Below are 23,310 nucleotides of genomic sequence, written 5' to 3'. Positions count from 1 at the left end.
ACAAGACAACATTTAGCACTTTCTGATATGGTAAGTCACAGTCCTTGAAAAGGAACCAGTGACCTGCAGCATTTGATAGTCCTAAGAAGTGTATCTAGGTTGCCTTGACCCAATAGCAAAGATTGCCCCTGAACACAACCCTTCCTCACCTTGGCACTCACCTAATCTGGAAATCTTATTCTAAAGAGTCCCAAGGGCTTGACTGGGATCATCGATGACATAGAGGAGGGGAAGAACTGGGAGATCTAACTGGAACTGAGGTAGTTACTCACTGGTAAGTGCACATGGACTTCACCACCATGTCTACAGGTACCTGCCCTTGCAGCCTCCCTCTCCCTATCTTCCTCAGTACCACAGGCACCTATTCACAAACACGTTCATACGCCGGCTCATCCAGACACACACAGACACACACCCTTCCTTCATTCTCAACCGTCCACTCACACGCAGATGGCTCAGATATATTTTCTGATGACGGCAATAACTAAGCGATGATTTCCCACTCGTCGGGAGCATTTCGGGATGTCACCGGAGGCCCCCGCTAACAGCAGTGTCCCAGCTACACACGTGTGTCACTAACTGCACTGAATACTACGGCCAGAGGTCCGAAGCTCAGCTGGTGCCCGTGCTGTGTGTCCTGGACTTGGGCTGCAATCTGCACTGGCTGCAGCACTGCAGCCTAGGAAACTTTCCTGACGCCTGTGGTCTGCTGGAAACGCTTTGGATCCAGCGGACCCTGTGCCCCTCCTTCCTGCCTGCAGACTACGTGCCCTGGCAGATCCGTGCAGCAGGGAGGGGGCCTGGGGCTAGGGGGGATCTCCTCTGGCACGTACAGGTTAACCCCGCTGTAAGGTGGCCGCGTTTGGCTGCCTAGCGGTGCCCGGAAGCCCTGAAAGGGGCCGTGCCGTGTGCGCTATGCAGCCCGCAGGAGGGGGCGTGCGCTGCTCAGCCACCCACTCAACCCGCCAGCCTGAGCTGTGGAGCGCGCCTGGCTCCCGCGGCACACGGCTGGGCGGCCGCAGCGGTGCTCCGCGGAGCTGGGGAAGGGGCTGGCTCTGCCTCCTCTCGCTCATCTCTGCCCTCCGGAGCGGCCAGCCAGTGGCCTGAGCCGGCGCCGCGCTGCAGCCCTCGGCTCCTGCAATGGACACGGGAGAGAGGAGGCGCCCCGGGGCCGGGGGAGGAGCAGCAGCCGTGGAGCCGTCGCCCCGCTCCCCGGCAGCCGGCGGCATGAACAGCTGCGATGCCAAGGAGTACCTGGCCCGGAGGGAGATCCCGCAGCTCTTCGAGGTAAGGGCGGAGCCCAGCCACCGCCCGCGGAGCGAGCCCGGGCAGGGGACAGATTCCCCGGGGCGAACCTGCCTGACTCTGCCGGATCCAGCCCGGGGCGCCGAGAGCCGGTCTGACCCCGGCCCCGCCAGCTCCCTTCGTGCGCCTTGGGCGGGACCCCAGCGCGGGAAGGGGGGACTGAGCCAGCCAAGTGCGGGAGGCAGGAGAGAGGGGCCAGGGCGTGCCCGGAGGGGGGACAGGATGGGTAGGAGGGTGGGGACCAAGGGGTGCCCGGAGTGGGGCGAGGCGGGGGGGCAGGAGACAGGGGGCCAAGGGGCCCACGGAGTGGGGGAAGCGTGGGTGGGGGGCCCCCGGGGGGCCCGGAGTGGGGGGGGGATGAGCAGGAGAGAGGTGGGTCAAGCTGTGCCCGCAGTGGGGTCGGATGGTTAGGAAGGAGGGAGGGAGCCAAGGTGTGTCCCGAGTGGCGGGTGGGGATGAGCAGGAGAGACCAAGGGGTGCCCGGAGTGGGAGCAGGATGGTTAGGAGGGAGGGAGCCAAGGTGTGTCCCGAATGGCGGGTGGGGATGAGCAGGAGAGAGGGGACCAAGGGGTGCCCGGAGTGGAGCAGGATGGTTAGGAGGGAGGGAGCCAAGGTGTGCCCCGAGTGGCGGGTGGGGATGAGCAGGAGAGAGGGGACCAAGGGGTGCCCGGAGTGGAGCAGGATGGATAGGAGGGAGGGGGCCAACGCGTGCCCGGAGTGGGAGCGGGGCCGGCGGGGTCCTAGGCTGGGCGGGAGCCGGGAGGAGAAGGCTGGAGCCCGCTCCGCGTCCCAGAGCCAGGAGAGACTGACAGGGACGGAGCCCGCTCGGGTAGCCAGAGGGGCCGGGAAGGCATCTGGGCTCCGCTTCTGCGGCCAGCGCCGCGCCGCGCCGCCCGACCCTATTCCTCGGCTGGAGAAGGGCCGGTGTGGCGTTCCCGCGCCCGCCCAGTCAGCGACGGGCCAGGGGCCGCCCCAGGTGACCCCACCGCAAACACGGGCTTTCTGGCTCCTCGGACCGGGCTGGGTTTGCCTCACGCAGCACAGAAACATCCCCCCGCCCTTCCACTCAGGGCTCGGGTCCCAGCCTGGCCGGCAGCCGCCCCTGGGTGGGCTGGGAACGAGGAGCGATCGGGAACTAGGGAACAGGAGCGTGTCAGTCACATATTCCACGTACTCCAGGGCGCTGTGTCAGCCTTGGATGGAAGGCGTAATGTGCAAGCTATTATTATCTCTTCCCTGATCATTTTGTCCTTCAGCCAACAGTAGAAAACATCGTGTGTGACCAAACCCTTTTAAAAAATTAGGTTAGGTTAAAAAAAACAACCCACTTAGATAAAACCCATATGCCCAATGAGTTCCTATACGAAAATGAAATGATTGTTTAGGAATTCAGGCATAAATGATCATCCATTTTTGAAGAGCTCTGTTCACTAACTGATCGATAACCCAGACTATTTAATGAGAGTTTGTTAAACATAAAATTTTTGAAGTGATTTAGTGCAAGCTACCTGGTGTATCTGTTAATGAACAGTAATTTGCTTTTTCCAGTACAATGTGGATTTTTCCACCGAGTAAACCATCTCCTGGCTGATCTGTATGAAAATATTATTTTTAGACTATTTGAAACAAGATTTTCCCTATGAATGATTGAAAAGACATATATAGGGCAAAGGCTATGTTTATGTTTTATTCATAAATTTTAAAAATATATGGTTTAATTATGGATACAGGCAATTGTGCATCTAGAGAGCCGCAAGACTCTGGTATGACAAAGGTATGCATTCTTCCACAGAAATTTGTATAGTTGCAATGCTCAGTTATTTGATTATACAAAAGGTGTAACCCATGCGAACAAATTATTTATAATATTATAAATGCAAATGCATATAAAAGCAACATTGAAATAACTATGTAAACTGTAGCTATTAAAATAACACTGGAGAAATATTGAAACATGAATGTAAGGTATTTCATGTATTATACTAATTTCAACTACAGCACCCAATTTTATGCATGTGAATAAGGGAAAGCTGAAAAATGCAATGGAAAGGACTACATCCTAAAGCATATGTTAAAAGCTAAGAGTCGGAATTTCTATATTGGAACCAATGGTCCATCTTTCACTGACAAATCCTATCCTTTTACTAACAAACAACAATCCCTGTCTGCTCCGAAAGTGGTTATAACATCCCACCCTACCCTACAGAGACATTTATCCTGTACCAATTAGTGCATACTACAATTCATACTACACAATGGACATTTTCTAAATGACTGTAGCTAGTGGTCAGTTCAGCTTCTTATACCACATTCATCAACATGATGTTTGAACACCTGTCAGGGCTTTTAAGACTATCTAGTTTTTATTATAGTGTTGTCCCTCAAACATTAATATGAGCAAAATGCTTGTCGTCATATTGGTTTTTCAGAAAATTATACATTTTTATTAAACTAACAAGTAAACTAGAAAACATAAGCTTTGGGGCTTATCTAGCTAATACAAGAAACACTATATATATATTTGCCAAGTCAGAGATGTAGTTCTAAGAAAGATTAAAGAAAACTTGTTACTATTTTCTGCTTTCATTCCATTTGTAAACAGGTAAATAAAGATATACCAAGGAACCTTATGTTCTAAGTCATATTGGTGACCTCAGCAGACCCAAATCCTACATTCCTTGCATATCCCAAACATCGACTTGAACTAGAGGTTTTGGGGGTGCACTGAATTAGAAATGGGTGCAACAAAATTAAATTCAAAATACAAGCTAGCGTTTGTTTTCATAACCTTGGAACTATAACTGATTTTTGGATGTTATGTTTCAGAGTCTGTTGAATGGATTAGTGTGTTACAAACCTGATGACCCAATAGAATATTTGGAAGGCTGTTTACAAAAAGTGAAGGAGCTGGGAGGGTCAGAAAAAGTGAAATGGGACACGTTTGTTAGTCAAGAAAAGAGGACATTACCCCCGCTCAATGGAGGACAATCAAGAAGATCCTTTTTCAGGAATGGTAATGTATATCCTAGAGCTGAATATTTTGTGTATCAGTGTATTAGGCAGTTTCAGATCCACTATTTTAAAAATGTATATTTACACAAGTTATCTTGTACTGCTATGACAAATTAGATGTTACACATCTTTATGGGAAAAGTTGTAGGAGTACAGACATATATATGCCAAAATATTTTAAACAAATATTCAATCAGTTAATGACCAGTTAAACCTGAAATGGTAATTTATTTAATTATTTTAAAACTACTTTCAAGAGTGGTTGTTTGTTGTTTTTTGGTTTGTAATAATGGGTGGATTGTTTTGTTTTCTCATAATGGTTGTTATGTAGGGGGAAAACTGATCAAAATTATGCCTCCTATGATGAAGTAGTTTGATGCAGAGGGGGAAGAAGTGTGTTGTCAAAGCCATGGTTCCTGGAGGCATTATGCCTCAATTGATGTATGGGCAAGTGCTCAGAGGTGAAACCCTTGCCAATACATTTGAAAATGTGCATCCTGGTGCTTGACGCATAGGAAATGCAGCTCTGCTGATGCACACACATGTTCCTTCCCTGGCTGCTAGCACTCTTGACCATGCCATAATTGGCCACCATAATCCTGCAGCTAAATGATGAATGTTTGTTGTGTGGATACGCTGCATTGTGAGAGCGTAACACATCTATGTATAGACATAATTCAGCCTCAGATCTTTACAGTATTTGGGCCAGATCTTTAATTGGTCCTCATGAGCCACACATTCATTGACTTCGGTGGACCTAAACTGCTTTACACCAACTGAAATTTTGTCCCTTTGTGTTCTAAGAAGTTATTAGAGCTGTACATTAATTTACAAATTATAATGTATATGAAGAAATTATTTAGAACTGGTGCTTCTCAGTACATATAAATCTGTCATACTAACATATGAATAGCGTATATTGATAACATTAATGATCAGTAATTTAGTTCCTTTTCAAGTTGCCATAGTTATTCCTCCTATCCAATATCTGTATGCAACATAAAAGGAGATTCACTCACAAAATCATGGATCCCGGGGGATCTACAGGAGATGAGGAGGGCTCAGAGGCTTGTGCCTTCATGCTGTCCATGAGGGCAGATTTTCATTGAAGAATAAAAGTACTTTACCATAAATGCAAGTTTGTAAATTTCAAAAGACACTAAAGATATTTTATAAAGTAAGAACTAGTTGTTTGAAATTGAATAAACCCAGTGAGTGGAGAGACTCAATACCCAATACTTCTAGTAAGTAAAATGGCATTTGAGATATTGAAGGAATTTTGATACCACTATATTTCTTAATATAACAACACTAGTCTTCTTTGTGTCAACCTCATTTAATAAAAAAATGCAAGTAATGTTGACTTTGCTATTTATTTCCACTATTTCTCATTTATTTTATTGTTTTGCAGTGATGCCTGACAATCCTAACTTTCCTTATCGACGATATGACCGACTCCCTCCAATCCACCAGTTCTCCATAGAAAGTGACACAGATCTTTCTGAAACTGCTGAGCTAATTGAGGAATATGATGTATTTGATCCTGCAAGACCTCGACCAAAAATCATCCTTGTCTTAGGTATGAAGGCAAAGTGAGGGTCAGTTGTTTGACAAACCCATATTATTAGTCTCTCTGGATTGATATTTATAATGTAAATAAATCAGATGCCTACAGTGTTTAAATGTAAACTTTCTACTTAGGTTAGGGAAAGAATATGGTCCAAGTGCAAACTATGTCTCGGGTTTGATTGCCAGATAAGAAAGTATAGTTGTCCACAGAAAAGGAAACACCTGTAAAATTAGATAAGCTATGTCCCTGGTGTCATGTGACCTGTGCTTAAAACTCCTCGATGCATTTCCTGCCTGAGTGAAAGCATGCCTCTTCAGCCCACTACTTTGATAAATTCATCTCTAGCTACACTCAGCCAGTTGTGTCTGATGTGCTCATCAGAAAAAATGTAGTACTTAATTACACACTTTTCATAAAATTCATCGTTTCTTGTTGCTTAGTGGCATTTGCAAGCAAACTAATAATTTTCAACCTCAGGTAAGATATGTTAATCACTCAGTATACCTATAATTTGAATCCAGGTCAATAGTTTGTCCAATGGACATGAAGCATTTGCATTTCACTTGTCTGGATTAGGTTTTTTGTTGTCTGGGTGTTATATTTCCAGATACCAAGAGGGCCTGATTTCCAAATGCCATATCAGGGCCTGATTTGCCAAAGATTTGCACCATATCTAGTCATTTATACCTGTGCAAATTAGTGTAAATTGCTGCCAAATCAGACTTCTCTCATTTACTCTGGTGGTAGTGTTTTGTGCCCATTTTGCACTTACTTTGTATATGTGTAAATGACTACACAAGGTGCAGAGCAGTCAAGAATCAGATTCTGCATCTAAAAGGACTTATATTAAAGAGAACAAATGCAATCTCTATGAGAGAGGATAACGTGTGTGTCTCTTCTACGATATACAGCAGAAGCACTGAGAACAAAATGTCTGCTGAACTCTGCACACAGGGAGAGTTCTTAGAAATGTAAAGGGCAATACACATAGAACAAAAAAGCATCACATTTTCATAGCTACTGGTGCATACCCCTCATAGGGCTGCTAGACAATGGTGTTTTCCTCAGCCTGTTGCTCCTACTTTCTAATGCAGAAATCAAAACATGGGAAAATTCCAGCCTTCATATTCTTTGAGCTCTGTGACCTTCAGCAGATGGAGAAGTAACACAAATGCCTTTTATTTTTCTTATTTTAACAAATAGATAGCCATCCTTTTCATAAGGGAGCAAATCCAGGCCTCTCTACTCTGCGGCCATGGAAGGCCTCATGCCGTGGAATCAGTGTGGTTCCATTGCACAAGTAAAGTGGGTGAAGACTGGATGTAGGTGAAATGCACAGTACGCATGCACTCCTGGAACAGGGTGGAGCTCTACTCAGTGCGTGCTTCTTGCCTGATGGCATGTAAGGAGCAGGGGATGGTGCTATGAAGATCTTTCTGTTTCCCATCTAAAGGGGAATTATGTAAGCAGTCCACAAGGGCTACTTCAGCCATTGGGCTGACTTGCCCCCATTGAATGGCTCTGAAGCTTAGCAGGAAAAGAATCCTCTGTTGGAAACTCTGTCACACGTGGCGTATAACAGCTACTTTCAAATTCTTTACATTATCCAAAAAATAGCGACCAAATTCAGCTTCCTCCCTCTTTGGTAAACACACTTGTCAACTTAAGTCATACCAAGAAATGTCAAATCTGCAAAAAAGGAAAATGGATAATTATTTGACATGGGAAATAATTTTATACTTGTCCTCCTACTTTATTCTCTGAACTTTTCCTCATTGTTTCATAAATCAGTTTGGTATAAAGGTAATTTTCTGACTGATAAAAACTTACTTCAGATATGAGAAGGTTGTGAACCTTTGATACCAAACAATTTGTGGCTTAATTATTTTTTTGGGCACAAAACTAAGATGAAAGCATAGAAATACAGGACAGTGTGCACTTCCTTTTTCCTATGTGTTTCATGGCAAAGGAAAGTTTTCCCTGAAAATGAGAGTGAAACCCTCCTCTGTTCAGCAGGCTATGTGGTTTCTTTCAGCTCTTTTGAAAATTTAGGAGTAAAGATTGAGATTTTCAAAATATTAGTAAAAGGGATATTAATGGGTGATCTTTTTCCTAGTTCTTCACATCAAATATCCTGTGCAGTTCTGACAGAATAAGGCAAACTTTTTCCTCCATCACCAAATTTTCTATAACAGACAATATTATCTATATTTATTCTGCCTGTTAATTATTGCTCTATTGCAGTTAGATGATTTCAGGAAGATTTTGAATCTCCAGGTTGAAAGATAGGGAACTGAATTGACTGTCCCTCTTTGGCAACTCTGTTCAACCTTTAAACCTTGCAAAGTGTTTTGATTCCCAGTTGATAGGTGCTTTATAAATAGATAGCCTGTTGCCAGTAAATAAAGCCTTGCAAATTCATAATGATATATTTAAAATTACTTGATAATTACCCATTGCAATATATATAGGGCTACATTCTGCCATCCTTATTCTCACTCAGTAGTATCTCACTCCACCAATAGTCCCACTGACTTCAATGGCAGAACGTGGCCCTCAAAAACTGTCCACAACTATCTAACCCTAAGTCACACTATTTTATAGCACATATGGAGAAATATCCTAGGGTGTAATATTTCCCACAGAAATCCTTAAGAAAGATTTATGGGACTAATATAGGTAATATAAGGAAGAGGTATGTTGTTCCTTGTAACCAGTTTATGTTATGTTATCTCAATTATTAATACAGTAACTCCTCACTTAACATAGTAGTTATGTTCCTGAAAAATGCAACTTTAAGTGAAACGATGTTAAGCGAATCTAATTTCCCCATAAGAATGAATGTAAATGGGGGGGTTAGGTTCCAGGGAAATATTTGTTTGCCCATAGTACAGTACAGTACTATAGTTGGGAGGTGCCCTCGCCTTACCCCACACAGGCACAGCCCACTGGCACTGGAGACAATGAGGCAGGCAAGGAGGCTGAAGGTGCTGAAGACTAAGAGAAGAACGTTGCGCAGCAGCAGCGGCAGCTTCCCCTACTTTGCAAGCAATCAGCTAGCTTGCAGCGTTCAGGAGGCAGGAGGGAGGGGAGAGGAGCGAGGACTCAACATGCAGGCTCCCCCTCCATCCCCTGCCTCCTGCCCACAGCAATCAGCTGGCTTGCGGCATTCAGGAGGCAGGGGAGGGAGGGGGAGCCTGCGCGCCAAGTCCTCGCTCCTCCCCCCTTCCTCCTGAATGCTGCAAGCCATCTCTGCGGCAGTAAGCAGGGGAAAGAGGGGGAAGGGGCCGATCCATGGGGTCTGCCAGCAGGTGGGAGGCTCTGTGAGGGGGGCATAGGGGAGCTGATGGGGAGCTGCCAGCTGTGGACAAAGCAGGCAGCCAAACGATGTTTTAGCAAAGCATTGCACAACTTTAAATGGAGCACGTTCTGTAATTGAGCAGGGATGTAAGGTCGAAACAACGTTAAGCGAGAGGACATTAAATTGGGAGTTACTGTATTTGCTTCCACTGTAGTACTTTATTTTTAAAAGTACACAGAAGGATAAAACAAATTCCGAATGGTTCTTAAATTCTTGGGGTACCTGAAATGTGTATGCTTTGACAGAAATCATTACATGTACCAATTCTCTTATACCTTCTCCACTCATTTAACATTTTAAAGTATGTTAATTTTACAAACTCCAGAATTTTCTGCAGACATAGGAATAGACGTTGATACTTCTATCTCATGAGTAGTTCCATTGACTTAAGTGGGACCACTTGTAGACTAAGGTACATTTTTAATGTGAATAAGGTCATCAGAATATCTGTCCCTCCATTTGGATTCTGTTAGTAATAGCTTTCCTTAACCGAAATTCAGAAGAGGGCTTGATACTCTTCTTCTTTACACTAGTATAAACCAGAAAAAGCTCCACTAAAGAGGTTAGTAAAGGGAGGTAAGTGAATGGAGAATCGGACCCAGAAAGAACAAGGTCATCTGTTTTTTTGACTCATGCAGATATTTTATTTTAGATTGTTAACTTTAGGTTCAATCCCGCAATAGATCCACTTCCACTGACTTTGATGAGAGTGCTAACCATGAAACAACTGTAGGATTTGATTTGATAGTATGTTGAGAAATTGGTGCTGATGACAGATGTCATAGTGAATTTGACATTCCAAATGAAAGCACAATTTTTTGCTTATCTTTACAATAGGTGGCCCAGGAAGTGGGAAGGGAACCCAAAGTTTGAAAATAGCAGAACGTTATGGATTTGAATATATATCAGTTGGTGAATTGTTAAGGAAGAAGATCCACAATACGAGCAGCAACAGAAAATGGAGTCTAATTGCTAAAATAATTACTACAGGAGAACTGGCCCCTCAGGTACAACTTACCTAAGAAATATCCTCTTTTTGGTATTTATTCTGTAAAGATTTTTACATGCTGTGTTAATGTGCATCACCAAAAAACTTTTAAAACTATTTCTCTCCATGAAAGGAAACAACCATAACTGAGATAAAGCAGAGATTAATGCAGATTCCTGATGAAGAAGGTATAGTTATTGATGGATTTCCAAGAGACGTTGCACAGGCACTCTCCTTTGAGGACCAAGTAAGAGACTATCTTTATTCTTAAGAAAACTTGTCTTATATCATTGTAAAGCTTCTTGAAATTAATGAGCAGATTCTCAGCATTGCACTTTAAATCTTTTCAAATACATAATTACAGTTGACAAAAGGTCACTTTCTTGGCATATACTTTAGAGTATGAAGACAGAAAATTCTGTAAAAAGACAGAATGTGATAGTGAAACCAAATATGACTAACCTCCTGCTGATGTAAAGAAAATCCTCTCAAGTTCAAGCTAAAAATCTAACAGTTTTCATACATTAATCATTTAGGAAGTGTAAGCGAGACTTGCCGGGGCTCGACCCTCCCGGATGAGGAGGGGAGCCACACCGGCCTCGACTTATCGTCTGAGGGTCTCGGTTCTCGGAACTTTCGCCCATCCCCCGGGTAACTCGGTCCCTGTGGATAGGACCAGGCGGTGGCACAGTCAAAGGGGGCCCAGCCCTTGGTTCGGGCGGGCACCAAGTACACAGTTAGCTCAGCTCCGGCCCTTTGGTTCAGGGGCGGGCTGGCAGGAGTGCGGGTTGCTTGGGCCCTTTGGGACAGGACCAAGCAGTGGCACAGTCAAAGGGGGCCCAGCCCTTGGTTCGGGCGGGGCACCAAGTACACAGTTAGCTCAGCTTAGCTGGCCTCTTCAGGCTGGGGAGGGAGATTCTGCCACCCGTGGACGGGTGGCAGGGGGAATGCAGGCCCACCTACTCCACTGCGTTCCAGCCCGGGGCCCTAATAGCGGTGATCACCGCTGCAGGTGGTTAGTGGGGATCCTGACCGCAACACACTGCCATGGGTATCGGGAAATCTGCAGCCTGACTCGGGTCAGCTGCCCCTGGGCTACTTTCAATATCCCCTTCCGGGCCTACCTGGTTCGTGGGATCAGCTTCAGGGATGTCCCACCACGTAGGCTCCTCACGGCCAGGGCTGGGCGGCAGATCCGGCAGCTCCTCCGGGAAGTCCGGCCAGGCCTGTTCTGGGGTGTCCTCGGGGCCGCAGCAGGGACGGGGCAGCTCTGGCTGCTCCTCGTTATAGCGAGCGCAGGGAAGCTCTGGCAGCTCCTCGTTATAGCGAGCGCAGGGAAGCTCTGGCAGCTCCTCGTTATAGCGAGCGCAGGGAAGCTCTGGCAGCTCCTCGTTATAGCGAGCGCAGGGAAGCTCTGGCAGCTCCTCGTTATAGCGAGCGCAGGGAAGCTCTGGCAGCTCCTTGTTATAGCGAGTGCAGGGAAGCTCCGGCCAGTCCGGACACCGGCCTGCGGCCTCAGTAGCTTCCCAGTCAGGAGCTCTCGCGGACAGGTCTGCTCCTGACGGTGGCTGGGCTCCAACTGACGGCTGAGGGCCGGCTTTTATCCTATCGGGTTGCCGCTTGACCATCTGAGGGGCGGGACTTCCGCTTAGAGGCCCCGCCCCTATGGATGATTGACGGGGCTCGACCCTCCCGGATGAGGAGGGGAGCCACACTGCCTTGTTACAGGAAGGGAAACAAGTTATCCTTTAATATTTAATTGTACAATTTAAATGTTCATTAAGAGAAACACATTGCAATCAATTAATTCCTTCACAATCAAGGAAGAATGGTCTCAAGGTTATTCTGAGGCACTGAAAAGACTGAAACAAATGCTAAGATTAAAATTGCCTGCATTTTTGTGAGCTCACTTAATCCAGTAGTGGTCATCTCATTTTAGAAATAGTTGTCTGTTGGCTTGCCTAGTTTTGATTATTGAAATCAATTTAGTCAGATAAAATGATTGCATAGTAAAATACAGAGTCCTATTAGGATGACATAGATGTGTATGTAGACATGTATATAAGTAAATTAATCTAAAATATGTAAATTTAATTTCCACTTGGCTGCAGTGTTGTGAGGAAAAAATGTTATTTAATCTTCTGGTTAAACACCGTAACATGTAATATTTCCTTATAGACATGTGCAAAGGTTACAGTTCAATATTGCATTTCTAGAGTGCTTTTCAAGCAAACCATTTCAGAGTGCTCCACAATCACTAAAAGCACTAATTATCATTGCTGTACTTTGAATTCTAAATGGAATTGCATCAATAGAAGTAACAAAGAGAAAGCAGCCTAATGAGGCTCTTCATTATTGCTCTTTTATAAGGTATAATTCTGTGTGAAGTTCAGAAAATCAAATTGTGAAAATTAAAAGAAACTGACAAAATAGTTATTATGGAAAACAGTTGATAACTGCCAGCTACATTTGCTTATAAATTAAGAAAGGAGAAGTTTGTGGTTAATGTTAATTATTTTCAAAACTGAAAAAAGAAAAGAAATTTAGTCCAAATCATCATTCCTTGATTCAGTTTTCGTTTTCAGTAGACATTTAAAATATCTTTTTATAATAAAATTGCAGTTAGTGTAAGCACGGTGGTGTTTTTGAAGAGCGTTATGCCAGGCAGGTGACCATTATATATAAGGTTTATGCATTACATAACATACTTAGAGATATAAGAATAATGATCATAGAGTGTAAGTACATACATCATTACAAATTGGGCCTTATTCTTATTTACTCTAAGACCCTTTTACATTTTTGCTCAAGCATTGTAACTTGGCCTTAAAGGAATAAGGCCCCATTGCACTGCCAGAGCCTTACTGTAATTGAGAATCAAGCCCAGCACATTTATTCATCTCACTATGAGCCTTTTGCCAAAGTCTATGTATGTATTTATTTCTTTAAGAACCTATGGTCTGATCCTGTAGTCTTTGTGCACTAAAATCTCCCATAAACATCAAGGGAAAACTTGAGCGTGCAGAGATAGCAGGCGTAGACCCAGAATTAACATTTAAAAAATTTATAACACACTGATGATTGTCGACAACAAAAGATAAATCCTATATTAAAATCTAATAAGCAGAACAAAGATGAAAACTCAAACACTATTACCAACCAATTAAGCGTTTTAAAAATAACGTAGAATTAGAGAAAATTAAACAGTAATAAGGCATTTTACAGACACGGCCCCAGATTCAGCAAAGCTTTTAAACAAGTGTTTAACTTTAAGCAAGAGGAATCTATCACTATTTAACAGACCACTTAGGTTCTTTATTGTATTGGGTCCAATGAGAACAAAGTCCCTTCCCTGAAGAGTTTATTGCCTGAGACAGGGGTGGCCAAGCTGTGGCTCTGGAGCCACATACAGCTCTTCAGAAGTTAATGTGCGGCTCCTTGTATAGGCACCGACTCTGGGGCTGGAGTTACAGGCACCAACTATCCAATGTGCTGGAGGGTGCTCACTGCTCAACCCTTGGCTCTGCCACAGGCCTTGCCCCCATTCCACCCCTTTTTGCCCCCTCCCCTGAGCGTGCTGTGCTTTCACTCCTCCCCCTCCGAGCTCCTGCATGCCACAAAACAGCTGATCAGGAGGTACAGGGAGGTGTGGGGAGGGAGATGAGAGGAGGTGCTGATCGTCAAGGCTGCCAGTGGGCAGGAGTCACTGGGAACGGGGTGGAGCTGATGGGGGGGCTGCTGATGTATTACTGTGGCTCTTTGGCAATGTACATAGGTAAATTCTGGCTCCTTCTCAGGCTCAGATTGGCCACTCCTGGTCTAAGAGCTTACAGATGAATGATGACGAATGGCATACAACTAAAAGCAGTGATTTAGTGGTGAAACAGAGGAAGCTTCTTGGTGCTAAGACTTTGTTTGATTCTGTTGGCAAAGGAAGAATGAAAAGAGATGGGAGTGGAGGGATAGGCAGAAACTACGCTGCATGGGTTCTTCATACCCCCAACAATTATCCTATGGTGAAATTATTCTATGTACATAGCACCAGCACTTGGCCTATAAACCTCTTAAATCCCACATAAGCCCCTATGCAGGGGTGCATTTCACTCTTAAAGATGTTGTGACTAATACCACTATGCCTCTGTCAAGCCTGAGGACATGATGGGGGTAGCCACTGAAAGGTAAATCCATCTGCACAGAAAGAGAGCAGGAAGAGGTAAAGGCTCATTTGTGAACTCTTCTTTGCTGTGTTCCAATATCTCTTATTAACTTTTTAAAATATTCAATTGTCCTATCAAAGTTCCTCTAATACAGTATGTGTTAAAGATACCCTTCTGGTAACATTGTTAGCTCTCATTGATCCTAGGAGACTAGGCAAACAGAGGGGGATGACGACAAATGCTAACTTGGGCTCCTTTTTAATATGTCCCATTGCTTCATGGCTGCTGTAGATTTATTCTTATGTTTTTCAGAGGAAAGAGGGGATATATTTGGTCATTTTAGGCTGGAATATACTATCAGTCACTTCTTTCATTTTCAAGCTGATCAAATGGCATTTGCTAAATTATATTCCTCAGAGTCCTAGTCTGACTGCAAGATACAGTGTAGTGCTATTTGCATCTCTGTGAGTAATCCTATGTATGCAGCCATGTTCCAGTCTGGAGTTGTAGAGCTGGTGGAGCTTTTTAGAGTAGGGTAATGGGGAGAAAATACCGTTTTCCCTATTCTTGTCCCTTCCCTCTCCCCACACAAGGGCCATGGAAATTACTATAGACCTAGGGCTGACATATGAATTAAAATATACTAGAACTATTTTAATCTGCTGTGTGGCATGATCAATGGGGAAAGGATCAGGTTTTCTCCTGGTTTTGTATTTTATAGATGCAAAGAATGCTGGTTATCTCTTAAAAGATCTCTGTAGAGCAAGCAACAATTCTCCACCCATAAGAGGGATGGTGTTGTGCTTAAGGTACTGGGTTGGCAACTGTTAGCTGCCAGATCTGGGTTCTAGTTGCAGCTCTACCATAGATTTCTGAGTAATAAGCTTCAGTAAGCAACTTACCCTTTCTGTGACTCAGACCCTTCTTTTGTAGCATGAGGATAATAACTGAAGGGATGGCATAGCCTTTCAAGTTTAGCCTGAAATGTTTATAAAGTGTTTAGAGATCCTTAGGTAGAAAGTGCAGTGGAATTGTGAAGTACAAACTACTGAACATTTCACAATAATTTGTATAAGACAGCAATTAAAAACATGACTCATGTTTTCTACAACTTATTAATGTTTAAGCTTTCTTACTGGCTGTGTGTAGAAGCTATTCATAATTTATAATAAGGAAAGGGAAAAATTGTTCTCATTAACCAAAAGTGAAAAGATGAGAAATAATGAGTTGAAGTTGCAGCAAAGGGCGTTTTGATTAAATAAGAAGATACTTCTTAATTAGAAGATCTACGAGGAAGTAGCACTTGTAAGGGAAATGTTGAAATCCCCAGTAATGAAAATAATCAAATCATTTTAGCCTGGAATATATACCCCTTATTTATGTTGTGAGTACTTACTTGTGTAAGTATTCATGTGAATACATAGTCACATGATTGACTTCAGAGGGATTGAAGTCAATCAGACTACGTATAGGAGTAAGTGCCCACCAGTGTGAGTAAGGGATGCACAATCTAGGTTATTATAATCACATTTCAAAAGGTTAAATTTAATTGAACTATCAAGATATTCACATGCCCACAACAGGTGATCTTTTTAACAACCATTTCTCTTCCTCATCCCATCTCCACCTTACAGTTTGGCAACAGCATTCATCACAATGAATTTAAAATTTCTAGACTAAACTCTTCAGAACAGTGGCTGTGTCTTATTATTTTTTCTAAAAGGCATTTTGCACACTTGGGTGCTGTGACATTAATAATAAATATTGTGAGTTTGTATTGGGATATGCAGAACATGCCACAGTACAGTGGATGTATAGATTACCCTCTAGGATCTCTTGAAATAGATAAAATGTGGATGGGGGACAACAATGGGCGGTGAGGACAGAATGGTGTAATAAATTCATCCCTTGTCATTTGTTATAATCTGTAGCGTGTTGGGGATGGATGTGTACTGGCCTGTGAAAGTGTGTAATTACCAAAGAAGTGTTCACTTGCAAAGCAGCATTTTCACTGGAGTCCCCTCCTTTTGATACTGTTTACACAGAGCTAAATCACATTGCAAGAACATACATAATGACATCAAATCAAATGAGAGAGAATGAACAAGGAGACTTTGCAAAAGGGTAAATGGTTAAATTATGTGGAATTGGAGATGAGTAATAAAGGAAACTGGGGAGAATGGGTATAGCAGGAAGAGAGATTAAGTTGACATGAAGAGGGTGGGATACAGACAGCAATAAAGCAGGGCAGGTTTCAAAAACAAACAGCCTTGTTTAATTCAATCAAATATTTTTGCAATTTTGGGTCTTTTTTTCTTTGGCACCAGAGGCAAATGGAGGGGGCCTGCATAGGTGCTCTGTGCCATTTGAACCCTATATTTGCTCTGCCTGTGAGATGTGGGGAAGTGAGGCTGAGGAAGATGTCTGGATAGAGTGTCCGCATAAGGGGCCTCCGTACCTAAGATACACCAAAGAGGCAGGCTCTGAACTGCCTCTGAATAGGCTGCTGTGAAGAATGTTGTTGGTGGCAGGCTGGAGGTTGGCCAGGAGAGATTCCATTCTTACCAAGATCCAATGCTCCAAAACCTCCATATGGGGTGTGTGTAAGGGCATATAGGCTGCTAGGCTATGGGCTGGAATAGTGACCATAGAGAGGAAAATCTGCCATACACATTCCAACTCTACAGAGTTCCCTGAATGAAGAAGATTTACTTAACCTCGATGCAGTATTAGGGTAAAATGTTACTACAGAATCATAGAAATGTAGGGCTGGAAGAGCGGTCGTACACGGCAGCCCAGAGGATTCAGGGGGCCAGGGGCAAAGCAATTTCAGAGGCCCCTTCCATAAAAAAAAGTTGCAATAGTATACTATAGAATACTATATTCTCATGGGGGCTCTTGAGGGGCCTGGGGCAAACTGTCCCACTTGCCCCCCCTCCCACCCGGGCGGCCCTGGGAAAAATAAACATTTAAAAACGTTATGCATCTTGGCACAAACCCAGTTTTGAGAACTTCTTTTCAAGTCACCTTTACAAGGTATCACTAGTTCTTAGCATCAGCTAGTGCTAAAAGGCATTAAAGCTCATTAAAAGCATTTTTGTTTTGTTTTTGAAACCTGCCCTGCTTATTAGCCACTTCCTGTAGCTCCCATTGGCCAGAAACAGCGAATCGCGGCCACTGGGAGCTGTGAGTGGCCATATCTGTGGACGCTCAGGTAAACAAGTGTCTCGTGGCTCGCCAAAGGCTTACCCTGAACACGCTGCAAACCAAGTTTGGGAACCACTGGTGTAGGCATATAAAGTTTGAGGATGACACCAACTAAAAGAGGTTCTGTGCATTTTGGAGGACAGCATTAAAATTCAAAATGACTTTGAGAAATTGGAGAATTGGTCTGAAATCAATAAGATGAAATTCAGTAAATATGAGTGCAGAGTACTACATTCAGGAAGGAAGAATCAAATGCACAAATACAATTTGGGAAATAACTGGCTAGGGAGCAGTACAGCTGAACTGAGATCAGTTATTCTTTATGTCCATTGAAGGTAGGACAAGAAGTAATTGGCTTAATCTGCAGCTAGAGAGATTTAGGCAGGGGTGAAAGTGGGCTGGTATGGGTCGGTACGGCATACCAGTAAGAAGGGGCCACCAGTACCAGCCTGTATGCAGTCACTGCTCCTTTTGCCTCCTACCCTCCCTCCCTGCCCCCCCATCAGCTCTCATTGGCCGGAAACAGTGAACCACGGTCACTGGGAGCTGCGAGCGGCTGTATCTGCGGATGCTCAGGTAAACAAAGTGTCTCGCCAGGGCCTGCCAGGGGCTTATCCTGAACAAGCTGTGAACCAAGTTTGGGAACCACTGGCTTACACGCTAGTCCATTATGAAAGTGATTAATGAAGGACTTATGCCCAGTAATTACAAGGACAAGCTAATGGCTAATTGTCAGAAATTGCTCACTATACTAAAAAAATACAAAGGCTAAGAGTAGGGAAAGCATTCTACCATTTTTGTTTGCAAGCACATGTAGAAATTAGTTAAAGTGCCTGTATCATCAGAAGCATCTTTAACACAATATCTGATATTAAAATTATGAGTATTTAATTAAAAATTAAAATTATTTGGTTTTCCAGCTCACATGGCTCAATTATGAAGAGTTAGCATTCTTTGGGCTTAAATCTTTTCTTTACTTAATCAAGACATTACAAAATGCTACAGTATGAGCATTAATTACAGTGTCTGCTCTTGCATACACTTTTTATTGATAGTGAATTCTAGTTAAACTTCTGATGTATTTACTCGTGCTAACTTCAACACATTTCTTCTTGCCACTTCAGCTAATCCAAAAGCTTGATTCACTGAACTTCACATACTCCCTTTTCGCTAGGACAAAATATAGTTGAGCCAAAACAAACCAATTAATGCTAATATTCCTGAACATAGGAATAGTTTAGAGATTATAGTATCTTCCAGTTATGTTTCCAACATCAGCTTGATGGTGTGGCGCAGCTAGAATGTTCCCAAAGTAGTACTATGTAGAATCATATTAAAACACAGTGCATCTCAGCTAGTCAGAATGCCTGTAGTAAATGTGCATCTTCAGAGTACCCAGAGGTGGCTATTATTTCTGTATCGCTTCAGATCTACAAATCAAGGAGAAGACAGACAACTCTCCAAACAATAATCTTTAGTCATGCAAGTCCTCCCTGCATGGCATCCATATTTACACCTTAAAGCCCAAAGGAACAGATGACACTTCAAATTAGAATCGAGGTGCAATTTTCTTGGTCTACATAACCTCCATATGACTATGCAGAAATGTCTCAGCTCTCTCTGTAGATACTGGATAAGTTAGAATAATAAACTGGCGTCTAGATTTTCTAATTTTGGTAATACCGAGGCTCTTGTCACCATGGTATCTGAGAAGCAAAAGTGCTCAGCACCCAATAGCAGCAATGACCACTTGATGTAATTCCAGTCATTAAAATGATTTGATGACTGATATAATCTAGTATGATGTCAAAATCAAACTCTGAACACTGGGAGTCACAGTTTTCCTTAGAGCCACTTGTCTATGTCCAAAGTAAGGCCTTTATTTCTCTGCTTTAACTCTTTCTCCTAGTAACTGAACATCTCACATCCTAACCCAGATAGCTTTTCTCACAGGAAGGCCTTGGATTCTTGCCCAGTTTTGATTCTCCCATTTCCTATTTCAAGAGTGTTGCCAACTTTTGTAATAATAGTGCTTATTCTTAAAATTCCAGCTCCTTGAATCATGTGATTACATGAGAATCTCAGCTACCATTTTAAATGAAAATAAGTTTCTAGTCCTCCTGGTCATGGAGAAAAGCTTGAAAACATGAATCAAAAAGCAAATGAAAAGAACCCCAAATTTGTTCATGATTTTTTTGGAGACCTGTTCATTATTTTTGAATGCTTGAGGCTGTCAGTATTGCTGATGTAATTCTGGCTTGTCCCTTCTTTGAGCCTCAACAAATAAGTATCCTAAAAGCAGGCATTCCACTTTCCTTCAGACTGGCAAATATTGGAGAGTTATTTAAATTCCAAGCACATTTTGGAAAATGCTAAGGTGAAAGCGATTTACTTAGTATTAACCTGTCAGCTTGAAATCCAGCAAGTCACCTACAGGAGCAGCATGCTCATGCATGTTAAGTATCTTCAGCTCCAGCGATGGCTCTGATTGGTGAGTTGAACTCAAATTGCCTATGAAGAAGAAACTGCAGCTTGATCTTCTCATCCAGTCTTTGAGGTGACAATAGGTCTTTCCTTCCTAAGAAAACCACAGCTTAGCATTACAATATTTTTCAGTTAATTTCAATTACTCCTATTCCATTTTCATTCACTGATATATCACTTTTCCCTTCTGAGTTCAGCAGGTTTTTTGTTTGTTTTTTATCTCAGCAGGAGTAAATACATCAAAATTTGACTAGAATTTATTAACAGGTAGATATATCAATAATGAAATGAAATGTATGGTAGATATTGCAATAAACTGATATGTTAATGAAGAGTGTAGAGTTTAATTCCATGTTAAAATAAAGAGATTAATTTGTAAAGAATAAGTATTTTTAATTGTGTTGTGTGAGCTAGATAATATGGATGAATTTGAGGAAGTTAAATTTCAATGAAATATATACAATGTTCTTTTAAAGATGCCTCTGAGAACATGTAAATTCATTTCTACATGTGCTTTGCAAACCGGAAGATTGGAAGCCTGTTTGTTTTTCTTAATTTATAGAGAACTATTTTGTATGAATTAGGTTAACCTGTTAATTCTCAAATACAGTTCCCCCAGGGAGGAGTCCATGCTCCCTCCACAATGCTGGAGTAAAACAGGTTTTGTGCAGAGAACACTGTAGGAACTTGAGGAGAACTGAATTCTCCTCTTATACAACAGCAGACTCAGGGCAGCACTACACATCCTCTAGGTCTGTTACTCAAATCCTGGGGCGGGAATAGTAGCTGAAACCCTTATACAGCCCCACATTGGTGTTTATGGCCACTAGTCCTGTTCTCTGTGCTGGAATTTGAAGAGCAGAACAATTACAAGTCCACTATATCACAGATCTTTAATGACCATCTACTGATAGGTGAATTTCAATCTTAATGCCTATAGAGAAAAGGCAGGTACTTAGTAAAAGGGGAAGGATGGTGAAAATTTTGTTCTTCAGAACAACTGAAGTTCTCTTGAATTCAACTGTGCTATTATTTATCTAAGATGAAAGTGACTCCTCCTGCCGGTTGGTGCATTTTGGTTCATTCCAACAGCTACACACCCGCCACTACTTGTAACCCCACCCACCAAGTGTTATGAGCCAGATTCTCTATGCCTGCAAAACAAATCCATCTTTTCCTATCTCATCTGTCACCCCTAAAATAAATCCATTGCCCAGAAAGTAAATCTACCTTTTCCTTCTCAAAAATCTATGTATCTTCCTCCTCTTGCCTGCTCCTCTCTTGTTTTTCCCCATTCCTAAAACTCCATCTCAAATAGCTCACTCCCCCCCACAAATTCAACTGTTTATCTCCTCTTGGCCCCGTCCTTTTATCCTTTGTCCCTGGCTGCTCAAGCCCCAAAATACCATTTCCTAATGAACTAATACTTGACTAAAGGCATAAGGGGTAGGAGCTCTGCCTAGCTGGACAAAACCTAGCTTTGGAAGAGTAAAGTTGGTCTGCATGATCAGTAACCCTTGCTTCCTAACTCCTATATGCTGAGGCGGAGGGTTTTAACACACTAACTGTGTGTTCTGGTTACCCTCCTTGAGGTGCCTGCTGTCCAGGAGTGAAAGTTAGACTGAGGGAGGAGCAAAAAGCAGAACTGTTGACTATATGTTTGGGATGCTGATCTGCAGGGAGAAAGGCCAGCTAGCAGGTAATGCCGCTGGCACTTGTTACTGAAGCCCTGATGGCTGCATCAGAGTCATAAGTAACAGAGCTCCCAGTCAGTGTATTCAGGATGATATTTATATGCACAGAGAGGGCCAACATGCGGTTTATATACCATTTAAATCCCACTTAAGTTCCCTCTGCACAGGCATGAATTTCATGCTCAACTTGCATGCATCTGAGAGAGAAGAGACCCTCCAGCTGGTGTGAAGATCTAACCCACTAGGCAATTGCCCCAACTCCCAGTCTAGGTCTAATCAGAATAAATACCTATATGAATGTTGGGGAAACAATTGTGTTACCCACATAGCACCCACGTTATGAAAGACTGAAGTAAATTAGCAGCAAACCCCCTCCAGCAGCATGCATCTTTTGGCATAATTGGAAACACATTTATGTTTTCCTAAAACAAAAAAGAAAAATTATGCAAATAGTCTAATAACCCGGCAGAGATGGGATTATACACAGCAGATCAGTAATTATCATGGGGAGTAACCACACAATGGACATAAAGTAACTTTATAATAACCTTTATTAGTGCAATTAGAGTTAAATGCACTATTAATCTAATGATGAGTGTGCATGAACTATCAATTAAGTTTTCTCATGAGTATCCAGTAGAATGTACCAGGAATTAAGAAATGAAGCAAATTAGTGATATTTTCTTTTTTCTTTCTTTCTTTTTTTTTCCTAATGAGGAAAAAAGAGAGTTTAATCATCTAATTTTCTAACTAGCAACTATTGCAATCTGATTAATAAGACGAGACGTGAAAAATACCTCCAGAGATTACAAAGCCTCCCTGTCATTTACACTGGCTTTATTCCAGTAATACCATTGCCTTCAATAGACTTACTTCCAAGTTACACTGGTTTAAGTAGGAGACTCAGACTAAAAGAGAATTGGATTTGATCACCAGAAATTTTTATTATAAAAGATAAGAGGACTGGCACCATTCTGCACCCCCTTGTTGTGTTTCTAGTTGAAGCTGTATGTCTTTTGCCTAGTTTAAAACTCAACAAGCAAGTCATCCATAGTAGAATACCTACTGCCTACACACGGCCAGAATTTCTCCTCTGCTGAGCTCCACTCCATGGAGGTTGGGGAGCCAGTTCCAGCACCCTGACCATGAGGGCCAGTCTATGCCAGTAAGATTTAGAACAACCAGGGGTTGTTCTAATTTACACCACTGGCATGGGACCTCCAATGGATTCTACATCAATGGAGGAAAGGTGTAGTGGAATTCAAACCCATGACAGCCACATCCCATCTCAACCTGCCCCACCTTTCTTAGACACTTCACCTACTCCAGGGACAGGAGCAGCTGATGCAGGAACCACATCTACCAGCTTTATGCTAGTGGGGGCTCCCTTAAGCCAGGGGAACTCCTTGCTGGACATTTATTGCCAGAACATGGCCCTCTGGTGCAGTGCAAAGGGGTTGGATCTCAAGTAAAGAATTTGGTCTATAGGTTTTAGATTTGGGTAATATTTATAACAAAATTACTATGAACAC

The 23,310-nt window shown here is 42.8% G+C and overlaps 1 protein-coding gene across 1 annotated transcript in view; it reads left to right on the top strand.

The window, feature by feature from the left end:
- Window positions 1-983: 983 nt before the first annotated feature.
- The window catches only part of AK5 (adenylate kinase 5), a 149,878-nt gene continuing 127,551 nt past the window's right edge, over window positions 984-23,310 (top strand). The window contains exons 1-5 of the mRNA XM_050961884.1: window positions 984-1,287; window positions 4,132-4,318; window positions 5,729-5,896; window positions 10,086-10,255; window positions 10,370-10,483. Coding sequence (XP_050817841.1) covers window positions 1,141-1,287; window positions 4,132-4,318; window positions 5,729-5,896; window positions 10,086-10,255; window positions 10,370-10,483 — 786 coding nt within the window. The 5' untranslated portion in view covers window positions 984-1,140. The remainder of the gene's footprint in view (window positions 1,288-4,131; window positions 4,319-5,728; window positions 5,897-10,085; window positions 10,256-10,369; window positions 10,484-23,310) is intronic.

Source organism: Gopherus flavomarginatus, chromosome 7 (genome assembly GCF_025201925.1).
Source record: "Gopherus flavomarginatus isolate rGopFla2 chromosome 7, rGopFla2.mat.asm, whole genome shotgun sequence".
NCBI classification, from domain to species: domain Eukaryota; kingdom Metazoa; phylum Chordata; order Testudines; family Testudinidae; genus Gopherus; species Gopherus flavomarginatus.
This window is presented reverse-complemented; position numbering and strand designations above follow the sequence as displayed.